The 22,525-nt window shown below is 37.5% G+C and overlaps 1 protein-coding gene across 1 annotated transcript in view; it reads left to right on the top strand.

Moving 5' to 3' along the window:
- The window catches only part of JAKMIP1 (janus kinase and microtubule interacting protein 1), a 98,851-nt gene that overhangs the window by 60,365 nt on the left and 15,961 nt on the right, over window positions 1–22,525 (top strand). Inside the window, exons 13-19 of the mRNA XM_014936042.1 lie at window positions 861–959; window positions 4,042–4,143; window positions 7,097–7,150; window positions 8,136–8,201; window positions 11,877–11,945; window positions 15,152–15,229; window positions 16,819–17,022. Coding sequence (XP_014791528.1) covers window positions 861–959; window positions 4,042–4,143; window positions 7,097–7,150; window positions 8,136–8,201; window positions 11,877–11,945; window positions 15,152–15,229; window positions 16,819–17,022 — 672 coding nt within the window. The remainder of the gene's footprint in view (window positions 1–860; window positions 960–4,041; window positions 4,144–7,096; window positions 7,151–8,135; window positions 8,202–11,876; window positions 11,946–15,151; window positions 15,230–16,818; window positions 17,023–22,525) is intronic.

The following is a 22,525-nucleotide window of genomic DNA, read 5'->3' as shown; positions in this document are numbered from 1 at the left end:
TTCAGCCTTACCTTTTTAACCATTTTCCCACACATTAAGTAATACTGATTGATTCAAGATGTATCGTTCGCTGTCTGAGAGCTGAGCATTCTCATTGTTTTCCACTGGTATTGGTGGGTTAGTTAGCTAGCACTCAGGAAGTCAAAGAATTTTTTTTGTTAATTGGTAGCCCAATATAAATATTATAGGAATATGATAACCAAAGAAAAATTCATGACTAAGAGTATCTACAGCCAGACTCAATTTATTCAGACACTTACATGGGTATTATAAGCATCATAGTACATTATGTCAGGTATTACGTTTCTATTTAGTTTCATACAAATAAAAAGATCCCCCAGTCAAGTTAGACAGTAGCCCCAAACCTATTAGTTGGCATAATGAATAGTCAGGTTTGAATTTCTATTTCTATTATATTTCATTGTTAGCGTTCCAGAGCACAAATTGGGAAAATTAAAAAGTAGGCATTAAAACCTGTCCATCATTGTCTTTTGTACACCGTAGAGAGTAGATGACTAGTTATGCAAATGAGAGAGAACAGTCTACCTAATTGTTAATTTAGTCCAGTTTCATTCACTCGATTTTGAAAGCTTGTATTGCTCAACTTATTTAGATATGATATTCATATCACTGGTTATACTACTTCCAGTTTACTATTCTAAGAGATCATTAACCATATTTCTGCTGGCAGTTGTCACAAATACTTTCTGTAATGGTGTTCCCTCTTTATGTCCAAGACCTGTCCCGACATTTAATGAGAAGCTGAAATAATTAACAGTTCGTCTAAACCCCTGGCCCATAACTCAGTACGGTATCTCTCATTGCTCATGGGGTGTTGTCGTGTTGTGTTTGTCTCATAGATTTATAGAATGGAACAAGAAGAGCATCAGCTGAAGAACGAGATGCAAGATGCAAAAGACCAGAATGAGCTGTTAGAGTTCAGAGTGCTAGAGCTTGAAGTAAGAGATTCTCTCTGTTGCAAACTCTCAAATGGAGCAGAAATTATGTTTGAACCCAAGCTGAAATTCCTGTAAAGATTACTGATGTCTGGTGCATGTTTAAGGGAAATCACTTAGGTATCTATTTTTTAAATGTTGTATCTTGGGATAATGAAATTGATGCCACTGCCTTAATGTGTTTTGGAGAGAGTGCTCACTAATGTTTATAAAGATGTAATATAGCTAATATATATTGCATATAGTTTGTTTTTCATCTAATAAAATATTTTGTTTTGCAATATTTTGCCTTTTTTATTTGTTTCATTTCCATAACTTCTCCTTTCGTGCATGTAAAATCACTTGGTATGTATACTACAGCCTTGGTTGGCATTGTTTAAATTAACACACCTTCTCACATCTTGCATGCAGTGATCTGACTAAAGATCTGACACATCCATCACATCAACGTATAATTGCTTTTAATTACATTGATTTAAGATTGACAACATTCATATGAAGTGATCTTAGAAGAACACATTTTGGTAGCAGCTTTGAAAGAATTTCTCTTACCTGAAATCCATTTTCTGATGGTATAAAATGGTTATAGACTGGAAATAATTGGCATCAGTCATTGGGAAAAAAAAAAAAAAAAAAAGGAAAAAAAAACAACCAACCCCTCTGAGAATGTAAAGGTTAATCTGGTGACACACAAGTACAACTTCTGTACATGAAAGTAGTATGTTGCTGATTGATAGCGAACAAATCTTATCCTTTGCATGAATAACAGTGAAGATTTGTGAATAACAATTTGAAAATGTAGCCTGTGATTAAAGTAAAAGCAATAGTTCTCATCACCTTGTAAATGGCTCCCATGTCGAGTTTAGTAACACTAAACTACTCGTGTGTGATGCACAATTGTCACACAGGTGTATTGCCTGATAACACATTGTTCAGTTTCAAAAATCATCAACATCCTTAACACCATTGAGAATAAACTCTCATTTAGAATAAAAAGAAACCTGTCATTGTCACTCCTTCATAATTTTCATCACCCAGCACGTTTCACAAAAAAACTTGGCATGTGTAACTTCTCTGATAAAGATGAAAATGTCATGTCTTCTTGTCATGTGGACATTCTGCTTTTTTGTCTTTGACATTTCTTAATCTTTTTTTAATCCTTTCCTTATCAACCATATATACTGATGTCATAGCCCATTATACTCAAAATTATGAATTTAGGTTATTAGAAATTCAGTAGGTATTCAGGAAAAAAAAAAGCTTTCTAATTCTAATATATATCTTTATATGTTATTAAGCAACTGTAAAGTAAAATACTGAACAGTTTAGCATTTGAATTGTCAGTTACAGTAGGAACTGCTTCCTAAATCATAAGTGTTCTTAGAAATAGAACAATCACAAAAAATTTCTTGGGAAAAGCAAAAAAGTGCTTATCCATACATCCTTCATGAATGTCTTTTTCACATGGAAGAATCACATGAGAAATAGCTCTGTGTGATGTGTCAAATTTTGTCATGTGCCAAATCTTTAAAGACTTGTTTCACAGAATAACAATGGAGGTACTTTTGTGTGATTGCAAGAAAAGATTTTTTTATTTTTTTTTTTAGTAGGCAAGCACATAGACACAAATGTGGCTTACAGTGTGAATATTTTAGTAAAATCATGAGTGCTGCTGGTAATTGGGACAGTATTTTTTTGAGAGCCATTAAATTGTTTTAGATGAAAATTAGGCTAGAGTAGAAAACACAACCATTTGTCTACCAGTTAATAAAATCAAATTCAGGTGAGGTTAATGCTGCAAAAAAATTCTTTAAAAAATCTAAAATGGTAACTGAATTTGGACAAGAATTAAGCTTCTGGTTTTGGATTGCAACAGCTCAATCATTTAAGCCCATTTCAAAATCAGACTGTTAAGGCAAAAATTATTTAAAGTAGAGCTTATGAGGGGTAAAGATGTATAGAGTACAGAGGTTTTTCTCTCTTCGTTGTAGTTTCAAATTAGGTTCAAGCTAGTTAATGAACAAGAGTGCCTTGCTTTGTAACTTGCTTAAGTGAATGGATGCAGCCTGCCATATCAGTTAAAGCACCTCATTTTGTGATTTAAGAAATGGGCAATGCATGGATGGTCACAGGAATGAAAATATTTGCAGTAGCTCTTTCATTATACTGTCAAAAACTGAAACTCTTGTTGCCACTGCCGCCTCATGGAATATGGAGAGGGTATCTGATTTTCCTCACCCATGTTCCCATGGCAATAGAGAATTCAGAGTAAGACACGGTACCTTGGTTGCCCAGAGCCTCCTCCAATCCAGTCACTTTCATAAGCATGTTAAAATTTAAGTGAAATCACTTTTTATTATTTTACTGTATTTCTTCTGAAGAAACAATAGGTTTGTATTTTGAAGAAATGCATGAAAGTTAAGTAGATAGGCTGGATAAGTTTTAGAAATACTGTCTTTTTAAATAAATGGGAATTTGTAATTTCTAGTTTGGGCACAAAGAACATCATAAGTGCAGAGTAGTGCTGCCTGTCAACATATTCCAACATCCTGGCTCATGCAGTGAATAGGACTGGGGGGGATTTTACATGCTCTAGTAGAAAAGTTAATTGTAGAATAAACAGGGAGCAGATACACAGCTTTAATTTTACGGAGAAAATTCTTCAGTGATAATACTATTTCTTGATGAAGTGTAAATTTTTTTCTGCAGTTTCTTCTTCCTAAATTGTCCTTTGTTCCATGAAAGAAAGCAATAGTTAAACAAGGTTATAACCAACATAAAAAGCTTGTAGTGTTTTTTAGTGTTCCAGTCAGTCATTTGGCAACGTGCAAGGGTTCCTGTGTCTGAGGAGGGCCAGTTAACTTTGCAGAAACTGTGTCTGCATGGGATCAGTTAGAAGCTAATGCCATTTTTGTGCTTAGCTGAAGTCAAAATCCTTCAGATATGGGAAAATAGGAGGTAATACCATATATTTGGAATGTGAATAGGAATCTGCCTTTTTAATGTACAATATGTTTTGTAAAGCTGGGAAATAGATATTTACATATAATCACAAGTGTTGTTTTTAAACAAAATCTTTCCTCAGGAGAGAGAACGAAGGTCGCCGGCATTTAATCTTCATATAACCACCTTCCCTGAAAACAATGGAAGTGCACTTCAACTGTTCTGTCAACAGGAAGGAATAAAGGTATATGTAAAACATTAGTAACAGTTGGATGGCCAGGGACTTTTTTGGAATGCTCAATATCCAAACAAATGGTTTGCCATCTTGCTGAAGGGAAGAAAACCTGGAAAAAATAAGTATAGTAAGAAAAGATACTTTTAACCTGGGGAAAGGGTTTCATAAGAATATGATCTGGTAATCTGTCAGAAGTTCATCAATGAAAATGGAGGCTGGTCAATCAAAATAGTTTACATTTTGTCTGTGGCATTGCTATAAAAACATTACATGGAAGAATATGGATGTTGATATGATTCATTGTCAGTCTTGCTACAGTACTTTGTTCTTGACATTAAATGCTTTCATCTAAGGTCAGAAATACGACATTCACCTATTTATTTTACACCCAATTTAGCGAAGCACCTCTGCATTTTGTTTGTTGAATTAATATGCTTAAGTTATTTGCCTAGGGCAGGGCCTGGCAGCATGAGGCACCTGATCCAAAACTCATTCAAACAGGTGAGATTCTATCATTTTAGATAAAACACCAGATAAACATTGGGATGTCACTTAGTAAGGTTCTGCTATGAGGAAGCAAGAATTACCCTTTTCACTTCTGTTCTCCCTTGAATAGGCTGTCTGTACAAACGGCTTTGCGTGCTGGTTTGCTTCAGACTGAATTCAGACTCTCCTTGTAATTAACGTTGCACAACAGGCTGGGGTGACTTTTCTACCAGTAACTGAAGTGGAATATATCTGTGTGTCACACTCCATGGCACTCATTAGTAATTATGCTTGTATTTGTGATTGTGTTTAAAAGTCCTGTTATCAAAGGCTTGTTTCTATTCAGTGCCTTAATAAACACAATACTAAACTGAAATTGTAGGCTGCATATTGTTAAGAAGCTGAGCAGTCAAAAAGAAAAAAATTTAAAAGCTGATTGTTACCTACATGTTTGATTGCGTAGTCATTTCCCAAACCACATGAGGAGTCATCAGTTAGCATATCATCTTTCAAACAGAGCCTCCATGGGATGCCAGTCCCGCTTTGTAACTTACCTGTTACTCTAATTTGCACGTTGCCTGTAGCAGGTACAGCTTACCAGGATCTAGAATTAGTATTTTTTTCCATTGTCTTCTGTTATATTCCTGAACACAGGGGTGGTTTTTTTTCTCTCTGTCTTTCAGTTCACTTACCTGGAAGCAGGGGCAGCCACCCAATGTGGGCATACTGAAATTGTTGAATTTTTATCTTTTCAGTGTCTTTCGAAATTGTTAGCCATCAGTAGCAAAGTAGACTCTAGAATGATGCAAAATCTGATTTGGTTTCTAAATCTTCCTACATGCTTTGTCATGGAAACGAATTAGAATGAGTGTTTCTGGCACAATAGGTGCAAGAACTTGTATGTCTTATGGAATGTCATTCTTCACTAGTGTGAAGATCAGCTAGAGAAGTTTCCATTCAACATTGTCAATGCTGATTATAATCAATAGTTTTAACAATAATCCAAACACAAGTGTGTGTCCATGCTATTCTAAAATTTTTGGTGTGCGCTGCTTAATAGCTGATGTAACATTTGGAAACATTGCTGAAGCGTTTGAGGAGTGAGGTAAGAGAGGGAGGGGACTTCTCAGGATAGACCAACTTGAATGCAACACATTGTGCCTTTTTTGGAGGCAGGATGGGATAATTTATAGATTCCTTCCGCGTCTGTGTCTGGTCATCAGAAATCTTTCGTTTCTGATTAAGGCTTCCACACTGAAGAATATATCTGTTAGGTATGGAACCATGGGAAAATATATTCTGGTGTGGTTATGTAATTTGCATAAAAATTTTTAAAGATTGATCATTCTGACTACCCACATAGTGCAGTTGCACAACACATTGATGCAAACTGACACGTTAGGTACTGTAAGTAATGAAACTAGTGACCCAGCTCTGTGAAATGTTGGCCACCTCTGAGAAATGCTGAATATGTGTAGAAGTTGAGGGTGCCAGCATTTAACAAGGCTGTCAGGCTTTATGCGTGTCTATTAAGCATTATGAATGGGTCTTTGCCTGTGCTCTCAAGCCTTACTACTGTCAAATAGCATGACTGCATAGAAGCTGTCGATGGAAATGATCCCTGGTCCACATTAACTTGTGGGCCCATACTTGGGATAGTTCAGGAGAATGTGATTAGCACAAGTTATCAGTTCCATGAACATTTCCAAAAACTTTTAAAGTGGAAAATGAAGTTCTGGGGCATAAGAATGGTCCCTGGCACTGTCTAAAATACAGACAGTGTGTGAATTTATTCCTCTTCTTTTTTTCTTTGTAGCAGGGGAGTGTTTTTCTTGATTTCAGTGACTGGACCTTAATAAGGATGGGTTGTTTGCTGCTTTTTGTGGATCTGGGGACTGTCTGGCAGAGAAATGGGGCTTTCTACTCACAAAGGTTGTGAGCTGATAGTGTTTGGAGGAGCATGTTCAGCCCACCGTGCATATTCCCTTCTTCTACTGTAAGGCTGATCTGAAACTCCGTTCTTTTGTTTAACAAAGAAAATAAAAACCAAGCCACACAAAAACCCTTCTTTGCAATGACTTTGTTTGTACTCTCTGTCGTTTTAACTTCTGTAGGTTGATGCTCCACTCCAAACAAACAGGATAAAAAAAAGTCAGTCCTTTAAGCCTGTGTATCAGTTTTGATCTTTTGTCTGTGTACATCAGCAGGATGGTAAATGTGCATCATACAGGAACATTCTGCTCTCATACACATCCAGGTTGCTTGCTGTAATCAAGAGTGATATTTGGTTTTGTCTCTGAAAGTATCAGTAGCATTGATATCAATAACACTTTTGTAATTGTGATGCAAAACTAATCTTTCACTTATTTACAAGTCTTTTTGCATGCGGAAGTGAATAAAGAGTACATAAAATGTAGCCTATAAAAACTGTTTCTCATCTACTGTGTAAAAAATAAGTGTTGAACATCTTTTTCAGGACGTGAATATATCTGAACTTATGAAGAAGCTAGATATTCTTGGAGATAATGGGGTAATAATTTTTAATTTCACATATACTTCCAGCTTTATGGTTATTTTAAAGCATTGCTTTCCCCACAGTAGTAAATGACATTCAAGAAAATGCAGAAAGTGATTTTTATATGCCTATGTATGAACAATATGAATGGTTGGATACTACTTTTACAAACTTAAAGAAAATCTTTCAGTTAAGCTGATGCTCGTGAAAAGTGTATTTTTTTCAAGACAGGATTTGATCTTGGCTGAATGACATGGGAATAAGGTACTGTAGTAGACAGAGGCAAAAGATATAAAACAAGATAGGGGAAGAAAATATGTAATTCAAAGCCAGACCAAGTTATTCCTGAAGTTTTTTCTCTTGAGTAGTAATAGTAGCACCTGCTACTGTGAAGGATGGCTCTGCCAAGACTGGTTTTGCTGGGAGAAAGGGCAAGGGTAACTGGTTCCCTTTTTTCCCCCTGTATTGCCAAATACCATATAAAATCTTGGTCATACGATTTGGGCACAAACATTCATGGAGCTGGGTCCACTTTAAAGCTTTAACAGTTTGAGGTCTTTATAATATGAATTTTAAGCTCTAGATTTACTTTTGTGTTGAAAGTTCTATTGCTCTTTCTTTGCATTGTTTTTGTTAGTGGGAAATCTGGCTCTGAAGTGCATTAGGGGGAGATTCACTTGCTGCAGGGCTAGTGAACTGGCATTTTTCTGGCTAGAAAATAAAAATAAACATTTCAAAATCCCTGAAAGAAACCACTTACTTTTCATTGAATCATGAACTGTTACAGAAGTGTTGTGGGAGTGAAGTACTGAAATAGAGTGGAGACCAACAGCCCTTAGTCTAGCTTTTAATACTTTCAACCATGGGATCCTTTCTGGGAGTGTTTGTAAAATGCTAAATGTTACAGCTGATTTATTTTTTCAAGTACAGTTAAAATTTATCACTTGTGTTGAAGGATGGATTTTTAATTCAATTTAAAATGCATCTTTTTGTATTTTAGAATTTGAGAAATGAAGAACAGGTTGCAATAATCCAAGCTGGGACTGTGCTTTCCCTCTGTGAAAAGGTAGAATTCAGTAAAGATTTCTCTCTGCCTAAAGTCTCACCATGTCTTCTAAGATCTCACATAACTTTGCCAGGGAAGCATGGCTTTTCTGTTAAAGTTGTCTGGATGTGGAGCATGTATTCATCCTTACCTGACTGTTGGGGTTGTGACGTCTTGAGGTAAAATCAAACTTACAAAATAAATCCAATTTAAAAATAACAATGTGTTTTGGAGATATTCCCCTAGAATAAAGTACTAGAAAGCCACTTAACAGGAAAGACTTATTTCTCAGGAGTGCCAATGTCCTCCTCTCTCTGGTAACAGAGAGCTCTGAAGTCTTCTGTAAATTGTACCATTGTGGGACCATTTTTGTGTATGACTGAAAAACTCTAAGTGGTCTGTGGGCCTTTCCTCCAAAAATTACTGGGCATACATAGCGAAATACATAGTGGAAAAAGTAGTTTCTACAAGACAGGTAATCAGTCAGGTCACTCAATTCTGCATGAATAGTTCTTCTCCAATTACAGAGGGAATATAATCTGTATATGAATAAAGATGACATTTAGATTTGCCTTTTTCTCTGAAGAAGCTTTGTTTTCATAGGTTTTTATTAAATCTTTCCTAGATGCATTTTTGAAATTCAGAATCAGAACTTTAAAATTAAAGTTTGAGCATTTTATAATAATTGCTGTAATTGGTGTAATTTTGATAATCTACTTATCTCAATAACTTAATGTAGATAACCTAGATTAGGTAATTTAATAATCATTGATTTTAAGTGAGTGATTGCTATAAGCAAAATAAAGAAAATGAAGAATTAAGTGAGTGATTGCTATAAGCAAAATAAAAACGAAGAAAAGCACTAAAGTCCCTATGTTTTTCATTGCATTATAGCATTAAAAAGAGGAGGTGAGGATCATAGCCCTTTACATCCAATAAAGAAAGTGAAAGAACCCCAGTGCACAAGACCAAACTTTAGGGACTGGACTGGATTATTATTCCTTAAGTAAATTAGTGCTTGTGCAAAAAGTGCCACTGGAATTAGTAAACCTGTTTAATTTGTGTCAGTATTGCAGAATAGAATACACTTAGTTATCCTAAGTTATTTCCATTAGCAACTGATCATAACAATAAATGTTGGGAAGCTGTATCAAATGAAATAATTCCTCAAATGAATAGAAACATACAGTTACAATTAAGACTTTGTTTATGCTAAAGTTGGTCTATAATTTCACTTCACTTTTTTCTTATGTTGACAAAATTTCTACTACTTCCTAGTTTGCCTTAACTTTTTTTAGTTTTCTGGTCTTATCATATAATCTGGCTATTGCAGAAATTGGACACTCCATCAGAAAGACGGAGATTTCAGTTTTATCTTCTGTAGGTAAATAGACTGCATTTAAATAATGAGATTAAAATAGTTCATTTTATCAATGGACTCTATCCATTTTGTGTCATTTTAGTGAAGTGCCTCACAGTAACCTAGTAAGTACAAGCTGATAGCAAATTGAATCAAGATGGTACTCTGAGAAGCATGAAACCTTTTTTTTTTTTTTTTTTCCTCATAGTGCACATTTGAGGTACAGACTAAATCAAGTTACTCTAATTTTCTCCATTCTCTCTCTGACTTCTCCAGAAGGCGCTATCCATGTCCAAAGTTTACTAAGACAAAGAATAGTAGAAAATAATATTATGCTGTCCTTAACAAAACAAAAACAATACCACATTTCATAATACTGTGTTTCACAGCACAGAAAAAAATCAAAGTCCGATAAGTAAAATTGGGTGATTGTTTTAACCTAAGTTCTATTGGGTGCATATACTGAGTTTAGAATAAAGGAAATTTAAAGCAACTCCCCTGCCTTCTCCAGAGTAATGTAGTCATCTCAGATGTCCCTCTAAATAAGGGCTAGACAGCTTCCCTCGTGCATTTTTATAGCTCCTTAATTACAAAATTATCGCATATTGTCATCTTGTAGTGGGACCATTTGCTAGAGCAATGGTGCTGCAGACATAGATGTGCTAGTTATAGTCACATGTGCTAATTAGTTCACACTCAATGTTTATTCAGATCAGATCTATTATATCCAGGCACTAGAAGTGATCCTTTGGAAATCAAGCTGTCAGGCAAGGAAAATTTCTGGGTTCTGCTGGCACAATTTCAGAAGCTTATTTTGAATGCTACAACTGGTTACGAGTCCTAAATACATGGTTGTCTCTTCTGTACCCCTTGGTTCCAGAAAGGCTTACAGACAAAGGAAGATGAGAATCAGTTTGGCATATCATTCATACCTTCAAAAAAATTAGACCTCTACTTTTTGCAAATAACCCTTCATTTGCAAATATTGAGGGTATCTGTGAGAGATGCTGAAGACTTCACATTTCTATTGATTTCAAGGGTTCAGAATGCTCACTGTCTTGTGGAATCCTTCATCAGCAGAGAGGATTTTTTTAGGAATATCTTCAGCCTGTCACCTTCAAAATGAAGAAAGCAAAGTTGATGAGAATAGAATCACTGGGTGTTTCTGTTCACTTTTTTCAGCTTTGTACAAAATAGAAAAAACAAGTTTACATTTTTATCTACCAGTCTCTTACATAGTGAAAGGTCTAAAAGGATGAATTAATGCATTCACATTTTGCTGATTTTAAACTTATGTTTGCAGATTTCCTATGTAAATCTTTGGAAAAAAAATGGATATGTCATTAATTCCTTTGAGTCTGAGCCTAAATGAACTCATCAAACCCCTACATTTAAAAAAATCAATATGTAATACTTACCAAAATAATTAAACAGGAGTAATCTAGTGTTAGTAAGCAAAGCATTTGAGGAAAATGATAATTTTTAGTGGCAAAACTACATTTGGTCTTAATGGAGATGGCACTACAAAAAGAGGCATTAGCCTAAGCTATACTCTCTGTAAGCTAGTCATTGGTCCTTATTGTATACCAATAAGGAAATGAAACAAAATTCAGAACCGAGCATTTCCATACATTCTTAAATGCTGAATATAAATACAGTGACACTTAATAATTAAACAAGAAACTTTTATCTGTGCATTTAAAAATTATAATATGTAATTTTACCTCTGGAATGTAGTGGCCATTCTTCTGATTGGTTTGTTTATCACCAGAATGGTAAGGGATTCACGGTAGCAACTGCATGAACTTCCATCTGTCTGTCCATTTTATTGTTCCCTCTATGTTACTGATGTGAGTCTCTTCCCATGAAGGGTGCAGAAAACTGTGCAAAATAAAGGATCAAGTATGCCACCTTGTCTTTTGTTTAGATTGCCATCTGGAAAAACGCACGACTGTTGTCCTGAAATCATATGATGGTTTCGAAAATCGGGCCAATAAACACTGGGTATATCAAGTTGGAAACCATCAGGTTGATTTTGCATTCTTCACCCAAGTTTGTTTTGTGCCTTGAACTTTAAATGGGGGGAACCCTCTAAATTTATTGTAGAAAAAACAGCCTCCACTTGTTAGTCTTTAGTATGTTTCTACAGTCCTTCATTCTGCCCATGTTTTCACTACCTGTTTATTTAAACTTCAAAGTGACTCAGGTAGCAATAGGGGAGCATATACCTGGAAGTGTTGGCAAAAAACTTTCAAAATGTTTGGTACAAATTGTTCAAAAGCTCTGGTTTTTTTCATTTTTTATTTTTTCCTCTTCACATGGCCGTGTTCACATAGTGGTTAAAACAGATAGAGGGAACAGAAGCTGCACTGACACAGAAGATGTTAGACCTGGAGAATGAAAAGGTAAGGAGCAATAAATAAAAATATAATTAATTTAGCAAAAACTGAATTTAAGGGAATGTGTATAAACTTCATCACAGATTGATTTGCTGCCTTTCTTTGCTTAACAAAGGTTGCTTCATGGTAAAATCCACAGGAGGTTCCTAGAACAATTTATTGCTTGTATTTTTTGGTGTGGGAGGCAACTGTCAAAGCTATATAGAACAAAAATAGCAAAATATATACCAATCAGAACACAAAGGCATAACTTTACAGAGCATATTAACCAAACAGTGAGAAATTGTCTTTGTGCTTTCTCTGTGTATTAACTTCTCTGGCAACAGCATCTGCTTTTTAATCTTGAGGTCACATTAGTAGAATTGTCAAGGATATTCCTTTGCTCTCTGGTATTCAGCTTCTGGACAAGTTGTAAGGACCTCTTACTCCAGATGACCTTTCTTGCCCCAGGGTCTTCACGGTTAAAGACAAAATGTTTTCTCAAAAGCAGTTCTGTCTTGCATTAACAAACTCAGTGCTATACTGACCTAATTTTTCCATATGTTGAACAAAGAGTTATGGAACGAGTGTTTGGTTTTATTGGTTTACCATGCATGCTGTGCTTCTCATCTTCAAATGGCTTTACAAACACTGATTAATCCTCACCACACCTTTTATAGGTAGATAAGAAATCAGCGTTACATTCATCTTAAAGAGTGGGAAACTGAGACAGGGAGGTTGAATGATTTGCCCCGGGCCACTGAAGAAGTTTGTATTTGGGCCACAATCAAAAAAAGAAGTGCTCAGACTGTGTTCTCTGCCGAGTGTAGCCCATACTGGTTATACTTTAACATAGATACAATCCTTTCCACATTTAGTATTTATTTTTAACTTTGTTAAGGAAAAATGCAAAGGTTTTGGAGAGGAAAAGTGCCCACCAATACTAGATTCTTTTATAAAAGGATTTGGAAAACAGTAGTTTCTTTCTAACTTGGTTTATTATCCTCCCACTTATTATTTGTGATGTTTTGAAGTTTTACTCTGGATAGCCCTGCATCTATTTGTTTAGCATAGCCATCTGAGAGTCTGCATTGCCAATGATTGACTCAATTATAGAAATAATATTTTAGTGTGACACTTTCAGAAAGGCTGAGCACTGGTTTAGTTGTCCTTGGAACTCACATTAAGAGTTTGAGATCCTTTTCTTGTTTCCTTCCCACTTTTTGTGACCAGCTTTTACAGAAGCCTTTGGAGAAGAAACATGATCAGGGCAGCTGTGTTATTGTGGGACTTGTTGGTAGCTCTGGCCCTCTATAGTCTTGGGCAAGTCAGCCTACTTCATGTCAGACACTTGTTAGGATCCAGCCTGTCCTTTACGATGTGTTACACAGCACATGGTGGTATTGCATCTTGTACCACAGCCATGTAATTGTTGCTGTGGTCCACCTAAGAAAATAATGCCACCTGGGTGGTCGAGGTGGGATTCAGTTGCATAAGCATGGTGTCTAATGCCATATTACATTCTTCAGAGTTCAGAAAGGGGCTGAGAAATACGTCCTACAGGTCCTGTTGGAGTCCCCTGCTCTTCTGGACCAGCAGCTGTAGTAGTATACCCTAAAATGGCGATAGGATGACCATCTGTGGCTAACTGAATTCCAGCCTCAAGATCAAAGTCTGACTTAAACTTTGGTTCTACTTTCAATATTAATTCATTTGTAATTAAAAGAACTCCAAGTTTACAAAAAACTTGAATAATAGATATTATAATTCTGATACAGAGAACAAATAGCAACTTGTTCCTCTGAGTCCTCTAATTACTGGTCTTGTATGTTGCTGCTATCACCAATTATGAGTTGTTCTTAACAAGTGAGAGGTTGTCTGTGGTCATTTTATGCTCTGATCCACTCCCAAGTATTTATTTGCTGATCAGTATGGATTTGTTTTAGACCAGATATTTGGAGTGAGAATTCATCATCGCGCTTCATGCTTAGGCAAATTCTATGTCAGTGCTACACAGCTGACAGAAGAGCTGTCAGAAGTCCCCATATATGTCTCTAGGTAAAATTTGAACAAATAAGTGACTTTGGGGCAATCCCATATCCAACAAAACTAACCAGACCAGCAACTTTTGATTTTTTTATACTGTTAATAAAAGCTATAATCAATCATCTTAAGAATGCTATGTATGTAATTTGGCGTTTATTCTATATGTTGGGAAATACAAGAGTTTTTTCCAAGATTCTCCTTTTCTATTCAACATACTAAATTCAATCAAAGGGCTTCTCTGCTTTCTGGACTACTACTATATTTTTGAGTATGAAAACCTGCCTTGAAAGAAAAGTTAAAAAAATCAAGTAACTATTTTATGTTCCACTTTCTGTCACCCAAACCACTCTAAAGTCATGTTTTGCAAGAGCACAGTCGCAAGTCAGATCTCACTTGCCTATTCAGACAGCCATTCAAATGTTCACAACTTTTTTGCAACATTATGCTTTTGGATATTGAGTTCCACTGAAATCCAAGCCTGTGTTATATTTATATATATATATATATAAAAATATATATGTATATATTTATAAAACTGTGAAAGTTGTTGAGTTGGATTTTAAAAACAAAAGCAAAAAAATCCCTGTAAATTCTAGGTATGTTGAAAACTTCTTCAGTTAAAGTCACTTAACCTCTCTGGGCATCACTTTACCCATCTCAAATTGGCTTCCCACCTTTAAAAGTTGAGGACTGAGCTTTTACTTCTGCTTCACTAAGCATTGGGCCCTGGACGTTCTGGCTTCCTGCCTGGAATACAATACAGGTTATGGTTTCCCCATAATTTCCTTAAGGGTGCACACTGGGTATTTTGAGAGAAGCAATAAAGTGCCCTTGGTTGTTTCTCTTTCCTCCCTTGGCCTGCCCCGTGCAAGTAATGGCTGTTGGACCACACGCATGCATATTCCCATTCACCTTTCTGCCTGTGTGTACTTCTGTCAGGTCAAGGCAGGTTTGTACACTGGTGCAGAGGTCTATACTTTATAGGTACAACTTGTTAATGTGACACACATATTTTAAGTGCTCATATTGTAAATTGGATATTCCAAATATCCTTAGGATGAATGTGGTCATTGGCTATAGATTTTCTTTGCATTCAAGTGGCAAGCTCACATAAAAATGATGGCATTTATGATTCTTCATGAATTAGGATAAAGAACAAACACTCCCTTGTTTTTACTATTGCTCAGGACCTGTTCAGTAAACAGAAGGGTTATTTAGAGGAAGAACTGGACTACAGGAAGCAAGCTCTGGACCAAGCATACATGGTAGGAAAAGATCAGTCATTAAATTTTCATGTTTGAACAAGTTTTATAAAATGCGGGATTTTTTCTTTTTTACTCTTAATTATATATAGGGTTCTTTTTAAAATTGATTAATTTTTCTGCCAGACTAGGAAATCAAGTAGTACTTAAATGAAGCCTTAGAAAATGGATTGTACTATTAAGACTTGTAATGATTTTGCCTTGCATTTCTTATTCTAAAATATGCGAATATCTTAGTACATCTGGAATGGGAAGAGCTGATCTGTATGTGCACAAAATTATCACTGGTAAAATACACAAGAATTTACTTTAGAACTTTTCTAATTTTGCTTTTTCCTAAGTGTTTGTAAATATTACTGCTGCTAATCTATCCCAAGTTGGGAATGCCTGTTGTTCCTAGGCGATTACTTTTTGTGCTGTCCTAAACAACCTTACCTTTCCTAGTTTTCCAAAGGGAGGCTGCAACCTTGCCTTCTCTCAGGCCAAGCAACAATTAGGAATTATCTAAGATTTGCTAAAATCTGCACACCCAACCTTGTTAATAGGGAAACTTCAGGGAATCAAAATATAATGGCCTGAAGAATTACGTATACATTGTAAATATTTCTTATGTGGAAAATGTTTTCAGCAAAGAAGCAAGGTCTAGTGCTCGGAGGAGATAACAGAGATAAAAGCAAGGAGGCTCTATTTCTAGCACTGTGACCTTGGGCAAGCCGTTTAACCTCTCTGTGCAGCTGTTTATGCATCGCTAATATGGATTGAATTACCTGCCTCACAAAGGTGTTATGAGGGCTAAAGGGATGTTGTCAGATGCTCTTGATCCAAGTGTATTGTCAGTCTGGATGCTGTTTTTTAATAGGATCATACTAACCCCAGCAATCAGGGAAAAGCTGCCATGATTCCTTTCTTTCTGTACTCTTGGGAGTATAGTTCTCTGTATGAATGTAAAGTTCTCCTGTGCTCTCTGCTTTGAAAAAATACTGCAGTTTTGGTCAGTGCATGAGAATCTGGTTAGGAATCTGACAACTGGCAAGAGACTGGTGAGGGATTAGTGTATGCAATTATTCAAGTTTTCCTCTCTTCATTGTTTATGGCAACTTTGAACTAAGGCAGTTGCAGGCTTTGAGCAATGGATGGCAGGACAGTAAGGTCAGAGAGAGGGAGACAGCAAGATTTCTGTTATTCGCAGTTCTCCCTGTGGGCTTTTTATTTTATAGGATGGCTTAATAATTCAGTTGCAGTTGAAGGGAATCTGTTCGTTTGCATTAACTTTGTGCTGTTCAGCATCAGAGACTGGGGTTTTGTTATGTACTGAACACAGACTTACCATCTGAACTTTCTTAAATAGAAGAAATCAATAATTTACTGGAACAGGAAGCATTGCCTGGGTGTAAATCAGTGCCAGGAGGCTACGTGCACTCTGTGTGGAATGCTCCTCACTGCTCACGACTGCCGCTTTCCGTCTCCCTGTCTGTGTCCGTCCTGCCCTCCTGCCTCAGGCTTCGCTTGCTAGCCTTCTCCTCTAGCGGGTCGTTTGCTTGCTGGATTCAAACGGCAGCCTTGTTGTCTGTATGTGATTTGGGTTGCACTAGAAAATCCAGGAGCTGGAAGCCACGCTGTATAATGCCCTGCAGCAGGACCCGGGAAGGCGGGCGAGCGAGTCGCTGACGGAAGCCCAGCGGGAGGATTTGCGAGCCGCCGTGGAGAAGGTGCGGCGGCAGATCCTGAGGCAGAGCCGCGAGTTCGACAGCCAGATCTTGCATGAGAGAATGGAGCTGCTGCAGCAGGCACAGCAGGTAACCCCCCCACCACTTCTCTCTCCTCCCCTGGCGGCAGATCCTGAGGCAGAGCCGCGAGTTCGACAGCCAGATCTTGCATGAGAGAATGGAGCTGCTGCAGCAGGCACAGCAGGTAACCCCCCCTCTTTCTCTCTCCTTCCCCCCCTTGTCGGTGTTACCTCTGTGGTGGCCGCCACTGCCCGTACGACAGCATCGCTTCACCCTCACCTCGTTGAGTTCCGCTCAGTCTACTCTTTGTCTTGCTCCCGTGTCAAGGAGAGAGGAGCAGCGTCAGGAACCCGGTTGCACTGGGCATGGTGCACACACACACACAGACACACACACACAAAACGGGTCACTGTCTCACTACAAGATCCTGTTGCACAATCTGTTTCATCTGCGTACAGCCACACAGTCTTCCACAGGACTCCAAGGGGAGCTTGCTGCGAGTTTAAGGCCTAAATTAGAAAAAGTCGAAATAGAAGGTTGCAAGAGTGTAACATTATGAAAAGAGGAGAGGCAGAAGCAGCAGTTACAGGAATTGATTTTTTTTCATTTTTTCCCCTTTCTATTTCTTTGAGGTAGTTGTGAAATCTTTTAAAATTAAAAAAGGAATTCACGGGAAGTCTTTTAAGAGGCCATTTGCAAGCCTTCATGGCTTTAAATTAGTTCAGAAAAGCCTTGTCTGTCTAAGCCAGTTGCTTAAGGACAAATGATGACAACACGAATTCAGGCAAATTCCTGGAAAGTGTAGTAATTATTTTCTGAAGAAACTTTTGGTAGGATCACTAGTTTTTCTGTGAAAATGTTCAGGGAAAGAAGGGAACTGCATGTCTCAGTGTGTCATTTATTCCAGCAGGAATAATTGTTCCTAGGGATTTTGGTTCCTCTTTATAATAACCTCTGGAAGATGCAGCTAGATGTCTTAGATCTTGAGGACCACCCTCCAGTTGCTCTTGCTACTTTCTATGCAAATCTGGAATCACATATTATAAATGCCAGACTCTGCTATCCAGATGTATTTGGCAGGTTGTTACTGTCTCGGATGCTGGTTACTGGGGCAAGGACTGAGTTTAGTTTAGTTCAAGCCTCTCATTGTTTGGGTTGGCTTTGTAGGTAAATATAGACCACAACTGATGTAATGTACTGACCTGGTGCTGTTGTGCTCATCTCCTGTCATCCTGCCGTGACGAGAAGTGCTTATGGTGCCAGTGTTAAAGCTGAGTTCTGACTTCCTAGAAGTCTCATTTCTCTTACTCCTTCACTGTGTTCCCTGAGTTTGGAACATGTGACACTGAGACCAAGAGATGAATCTTTTTAATGGATGTCAGATCAGTGATGGTGTACAAAAAGCTGGGGAAGGTAAGCACCAGCTGCTGCTAAATGTGTCAGAAAGAGAGTAGAGTAAATATATGAAATTTGGTAAGGATGGAGCCAGAAGTTATTATCTTAATCTTATTAATGTAGCTGAAAATTAGTGAGAAACGGGATCTTGCCAGTCTTTTAGAAAGTCCAAATTCCTAGCCAAGTATCAGGGGTTTAGTTTGGACTATATTCTGTTTGGTCCCTGGACTGCTCACTATTGGTCAGAGCACTTTAGGAGCATCTGGAGCACATTTCCAGTTGAGTCCAGTCCTTGTATTCACAGGCTGGTCCCCAACATAAAGCTAAATATGATGAGTGTGGAAGAAAACTTCGCTCCTGCTCTGAATAAAAATGCTAGCATAAACATATCCTCATTAGCCATGGATGTTTATGTAGCTGTCTCCAGATCCATTCTATGCTGTGTCACTGGAGTTTCGTGTTGTGCCCATCTCATTAGACATGCTAATGTTACAGCTCTACTGCTTAATAAGGAGCTAAGTATTTTAGTAATTTATTTTTAACCCCCCCTAGTAGACAGGAAAGACAAAGGCAAGGACAGTAGTAAATTTGCCTGGATATGGGAGACTAACAGATTGCATTTGAAATCTTTTCCTCAGTTTCTTCTTCTCAGTTGTTTTCTTCTTGAAGGTTGTATTTGTGAGTCCTTATGGGGACCAGTGATCAACACTAATAACCTAGTAATTTGTATGCACATGTCCATGGTTTAAAAAACCCAACCAAAGAAAACCTCCTGGCGTGGATCAGTAGTGTCACAGGGCTAATTCTGATATGATTACATTCATCTAAGCTTAGCAGATGGCAGCAGCTGAAATGCTACAAAAATGAGAGCATACCTGTGTTGGCAGAGTCTTAAGGTATGGATGAAGCCACTCTAAGTGTAGTACCTCCCTAGGTGCTACATTAAATGAATCCTCTCTTTTCTTTGGCTGACATTGTGGCATTAACAAGCACCCATTACACTTTATTTTGGCAAAACCATAGTCTAGGTCTGGTCATATTTGTACAGTCTGCACCACCCTTCTTATTCTGCTGAAGTGGAGATTATGGAGAATGATATGATAGCGTGATGGACTTGGAAGCCTTAATACAGAATGTCCTTGTTGCAAACACTCTCAAACATTCCCTGAAATAGAAGCCACCTATTAAAGACTCCAAATTCTCTGAAACTCTGGAAGTTTGATCCCTTCCAGAAGGCCTGTTTCTTTGCTTCCATTAACTTCTGGTCTGCCCAATACAAGGGTTTCAAAGGAACAACTGTGCTTATCCTGGCAGGCTGGTTACTACCTTCTCTGAGTCAGTTTCTGTGTCAGGCATACAGAGTGGGGGTCCAAGAATATCTGATGATGGAAAAGGAGTTCTCTCCTTCTGCGTGGAAATGGTCCTTGACCCCTTGCTGGGTGAAGAAGTGACAAGGCATGTGATATAGGGAAGTCTGCAGGGTTTCATTGTAAGTGAACTGCTTCATGCAGAGACTTGGAGGATTTAGCTTGTGAGATGCTGGGGAAAGTGCTGTCTGAAAGGGACAGGGGCGTGCATAAGAAAAGTGGGTAAACTGTTGTCCAAATGTGAGCCTGTGCTGCTTTATGTGTGCTGCTTTGTCCAGATATAAAGCCTTAGTTCTTAGCCACTGGGTATTGACTTCGTTCCAGTGAAATAAATGTATTTTAGGACGTTGGGCCCTGTTTTACATTGGTAGGTCTGTTCATCTGTGCATGGCCCCACATCATTATTGTTCGTTAGTATATAAATGGAACCATTCATGTACACCCATTCTGTATTAAGGAAACCAGGCCTCTGTGGAGCCAAATTAGACAGACTGTGTGATTAGATCTGCTTGCTAAGGCATACAGTGCTTTTATTAAACCCAGAGTGCAACATGCAGGTCTGGGGGACAGATCCTCAGCCAAAGCATATTGACAGTACTCCCTTTACGTCAAAGAAGGTGCTTTGATTTACACCATCCTCTCTATTTGGAGGAGGCAAAATATGTTAATTAAAAATCTGTCATGAGCAGCTTGTGATATTTGCTTCTAGCCATAGGGTATGTGCAGTTCAACTGCTGTTCCTGTATATATTGCCATCAAAAATGTCTCATTGTGCTACACTGTTATTATAAGCTCTTATAAATCAGTGTCTGGTTTATTTTTAGCAAGACTTCATTTTAAAAGTAACTTTTGTGCTCTAGTCAGTGCAGTGGCATGACTTTTGTGAGCTTTGGAAAATACGAAGATCATTACTAGCAAGTTCTCCTAAGAAGGGTAGTTTTTTATATGTATATAACATGCTAAGCCATTTTGAGAGAGAGAGGAAAAACGTGTCGGTGTAGCTATAAAAAACATCTCTGACAAAAAATATTTCAAATGGAGCGATATGTGTTTCTGAAGCAGTATATAGAGTTCTTCATTAAGCAAACTCAATTCCTCCCCCCACCAGAAATAAAAAATAACCAAAACCCAAAAAACTAAAACCACCCACCCCCAAAAAAAAGAACACAAAAAATCCACACAGCATTCTGGTTATATCACCTTAAAAATGTATTGTGATGATGTTATCGGCTGAAATTAATAAATACTTAAAAATCAAATTGTGCTTTACATAAACCAGATGGGATTGAACTTAAAATATATTCCTGTTGGTTTGACTGTAGCTGCTTCTGGAGCTTAAAACTGTGGAAAGTCATCAGAACCAAGCTTTAAATTAGGATAGATTAATTCAAATTGCACAGTTGGCAGTACTCAAACATAAAGAAAATTTATAATAGAAATAGAATTTATTCTGATTTCATTTTAAGTTATTTTAAATAAAAAGAAAAGCTAGGAAATCCTTGAAGGGCAGCAGATTGACACACACTCAGTTCAAAAAATGCTTGCTGCCAATCAGGAAGGATATGAGAGACAGATTTTATTAATGTAATCCAAGAATTTCCCAGAGCAGTCTCATCTTTGTATAAAATTGTAAGAAAAAAGAAGTAGAAAACATATGTTAGTTCATTGTGTCGCCCAAAAGTGTAAAGCTTTTTTCTCTCTGTATTGCACTGTAGTACTGTACTAAGCTGGTGATGTTTTACTCTAACTTGGGTTGGAATATTCTTGGGTGGAGTTCAGTTTTACAGAGTAAAGCAAACCATTCAGCTCTAGACCTGAATATAATATGCCTGTGGAACGCTGAAGGCAACTCTGAATACTTGGAATATAGCTGTAAATATTTTAGCTCTGATTTCTTTAAACTATAGCATTTGCTCCTCTGACCAGATTGGATTATTCATTAGTAATAAAAGCAGAAATTGCAACTTTATTTGTACATTTTACTAGAAGAAGCCATAGGAAAATCCTTTAGGACAAAACATGTATAACTCGAAACTGACCTCTATATGTCACTGCCATAGAGGAGGATTCACTGAAAATGTGATGCCTCAGGCACTTTTTTTCATGGACTCCAAGGACAAGTCAGAAGCAGTGATATGTTTTTCGATCCTGAAATGACAAAATATAGATATATCTTGAAATTGATAAACACCAAACTAATTTCCTTCACTAAGTTTCCTTGTTCCTTTTTTTTTTTTCCCTGACCTGAAAAGCCAAGTTCTTACTGCTTAAAGGTCAAACAAGGCAACAGAGGATTCCATTCCTCCATGAGTTCTCCTGGCTTTCTCATAAGCAGGGCACCTTTTCACACTGGGAGAGTAGTTTGTTTGCAAATCTATAGGGTTGGATATCACTGTAGGTATAAGATGATATTGGCTCAGCCATTTGGAATAAATATTTGGTTTGGGTTTTTGGTTTGATGTTTTTCTTTTTCTGAAAACCTTAATTTTAAGAAAAAAACCAACACAATTGTTAATAGAGTAATTGCCAGTGTGAAATAGGAACCTGAGATTTGCCACTTGACATACAACAGATGTTCAGCTAAAGCCTGGATAAATCCAGCAGTTGTTCTGCTCCCCTTTGCTGTGTAATCTCTTATGGTTGATAGACTGCTGATTTTTCACCCAAGGAGAATTTTTAAGGTTTAATGTTTGACTGGGAAGGCTCTTGGGGGAAGGGGAGAGTGAGGGAGGATGCTCTGCTCAGTGTACCTCAGTGATAGGCACAAGGAAGTACTGTCTTAAATTTGTCCTCTTTGCCACATCGCCTTG

The sequence above is a fragment of the Calidris pugnax genome, unplaced genomic scaffold (genome assembly GCF_001431845.1).
Source record: "Calidris pugnax isolate Ruff unplaced genomic scaffold, ASM143184v1 scaffold14, whole genome shotgun sequence".
NCBI classification, from domain to species: Eukaryota; Metazoa; Chordata; class Aves; order Charadriiformes; family Scolopacidae; genus Calidris; species Calidris pugnax.
This window is presented reverse-complemented; position numbering and strand designations above follow the sequence as displayed.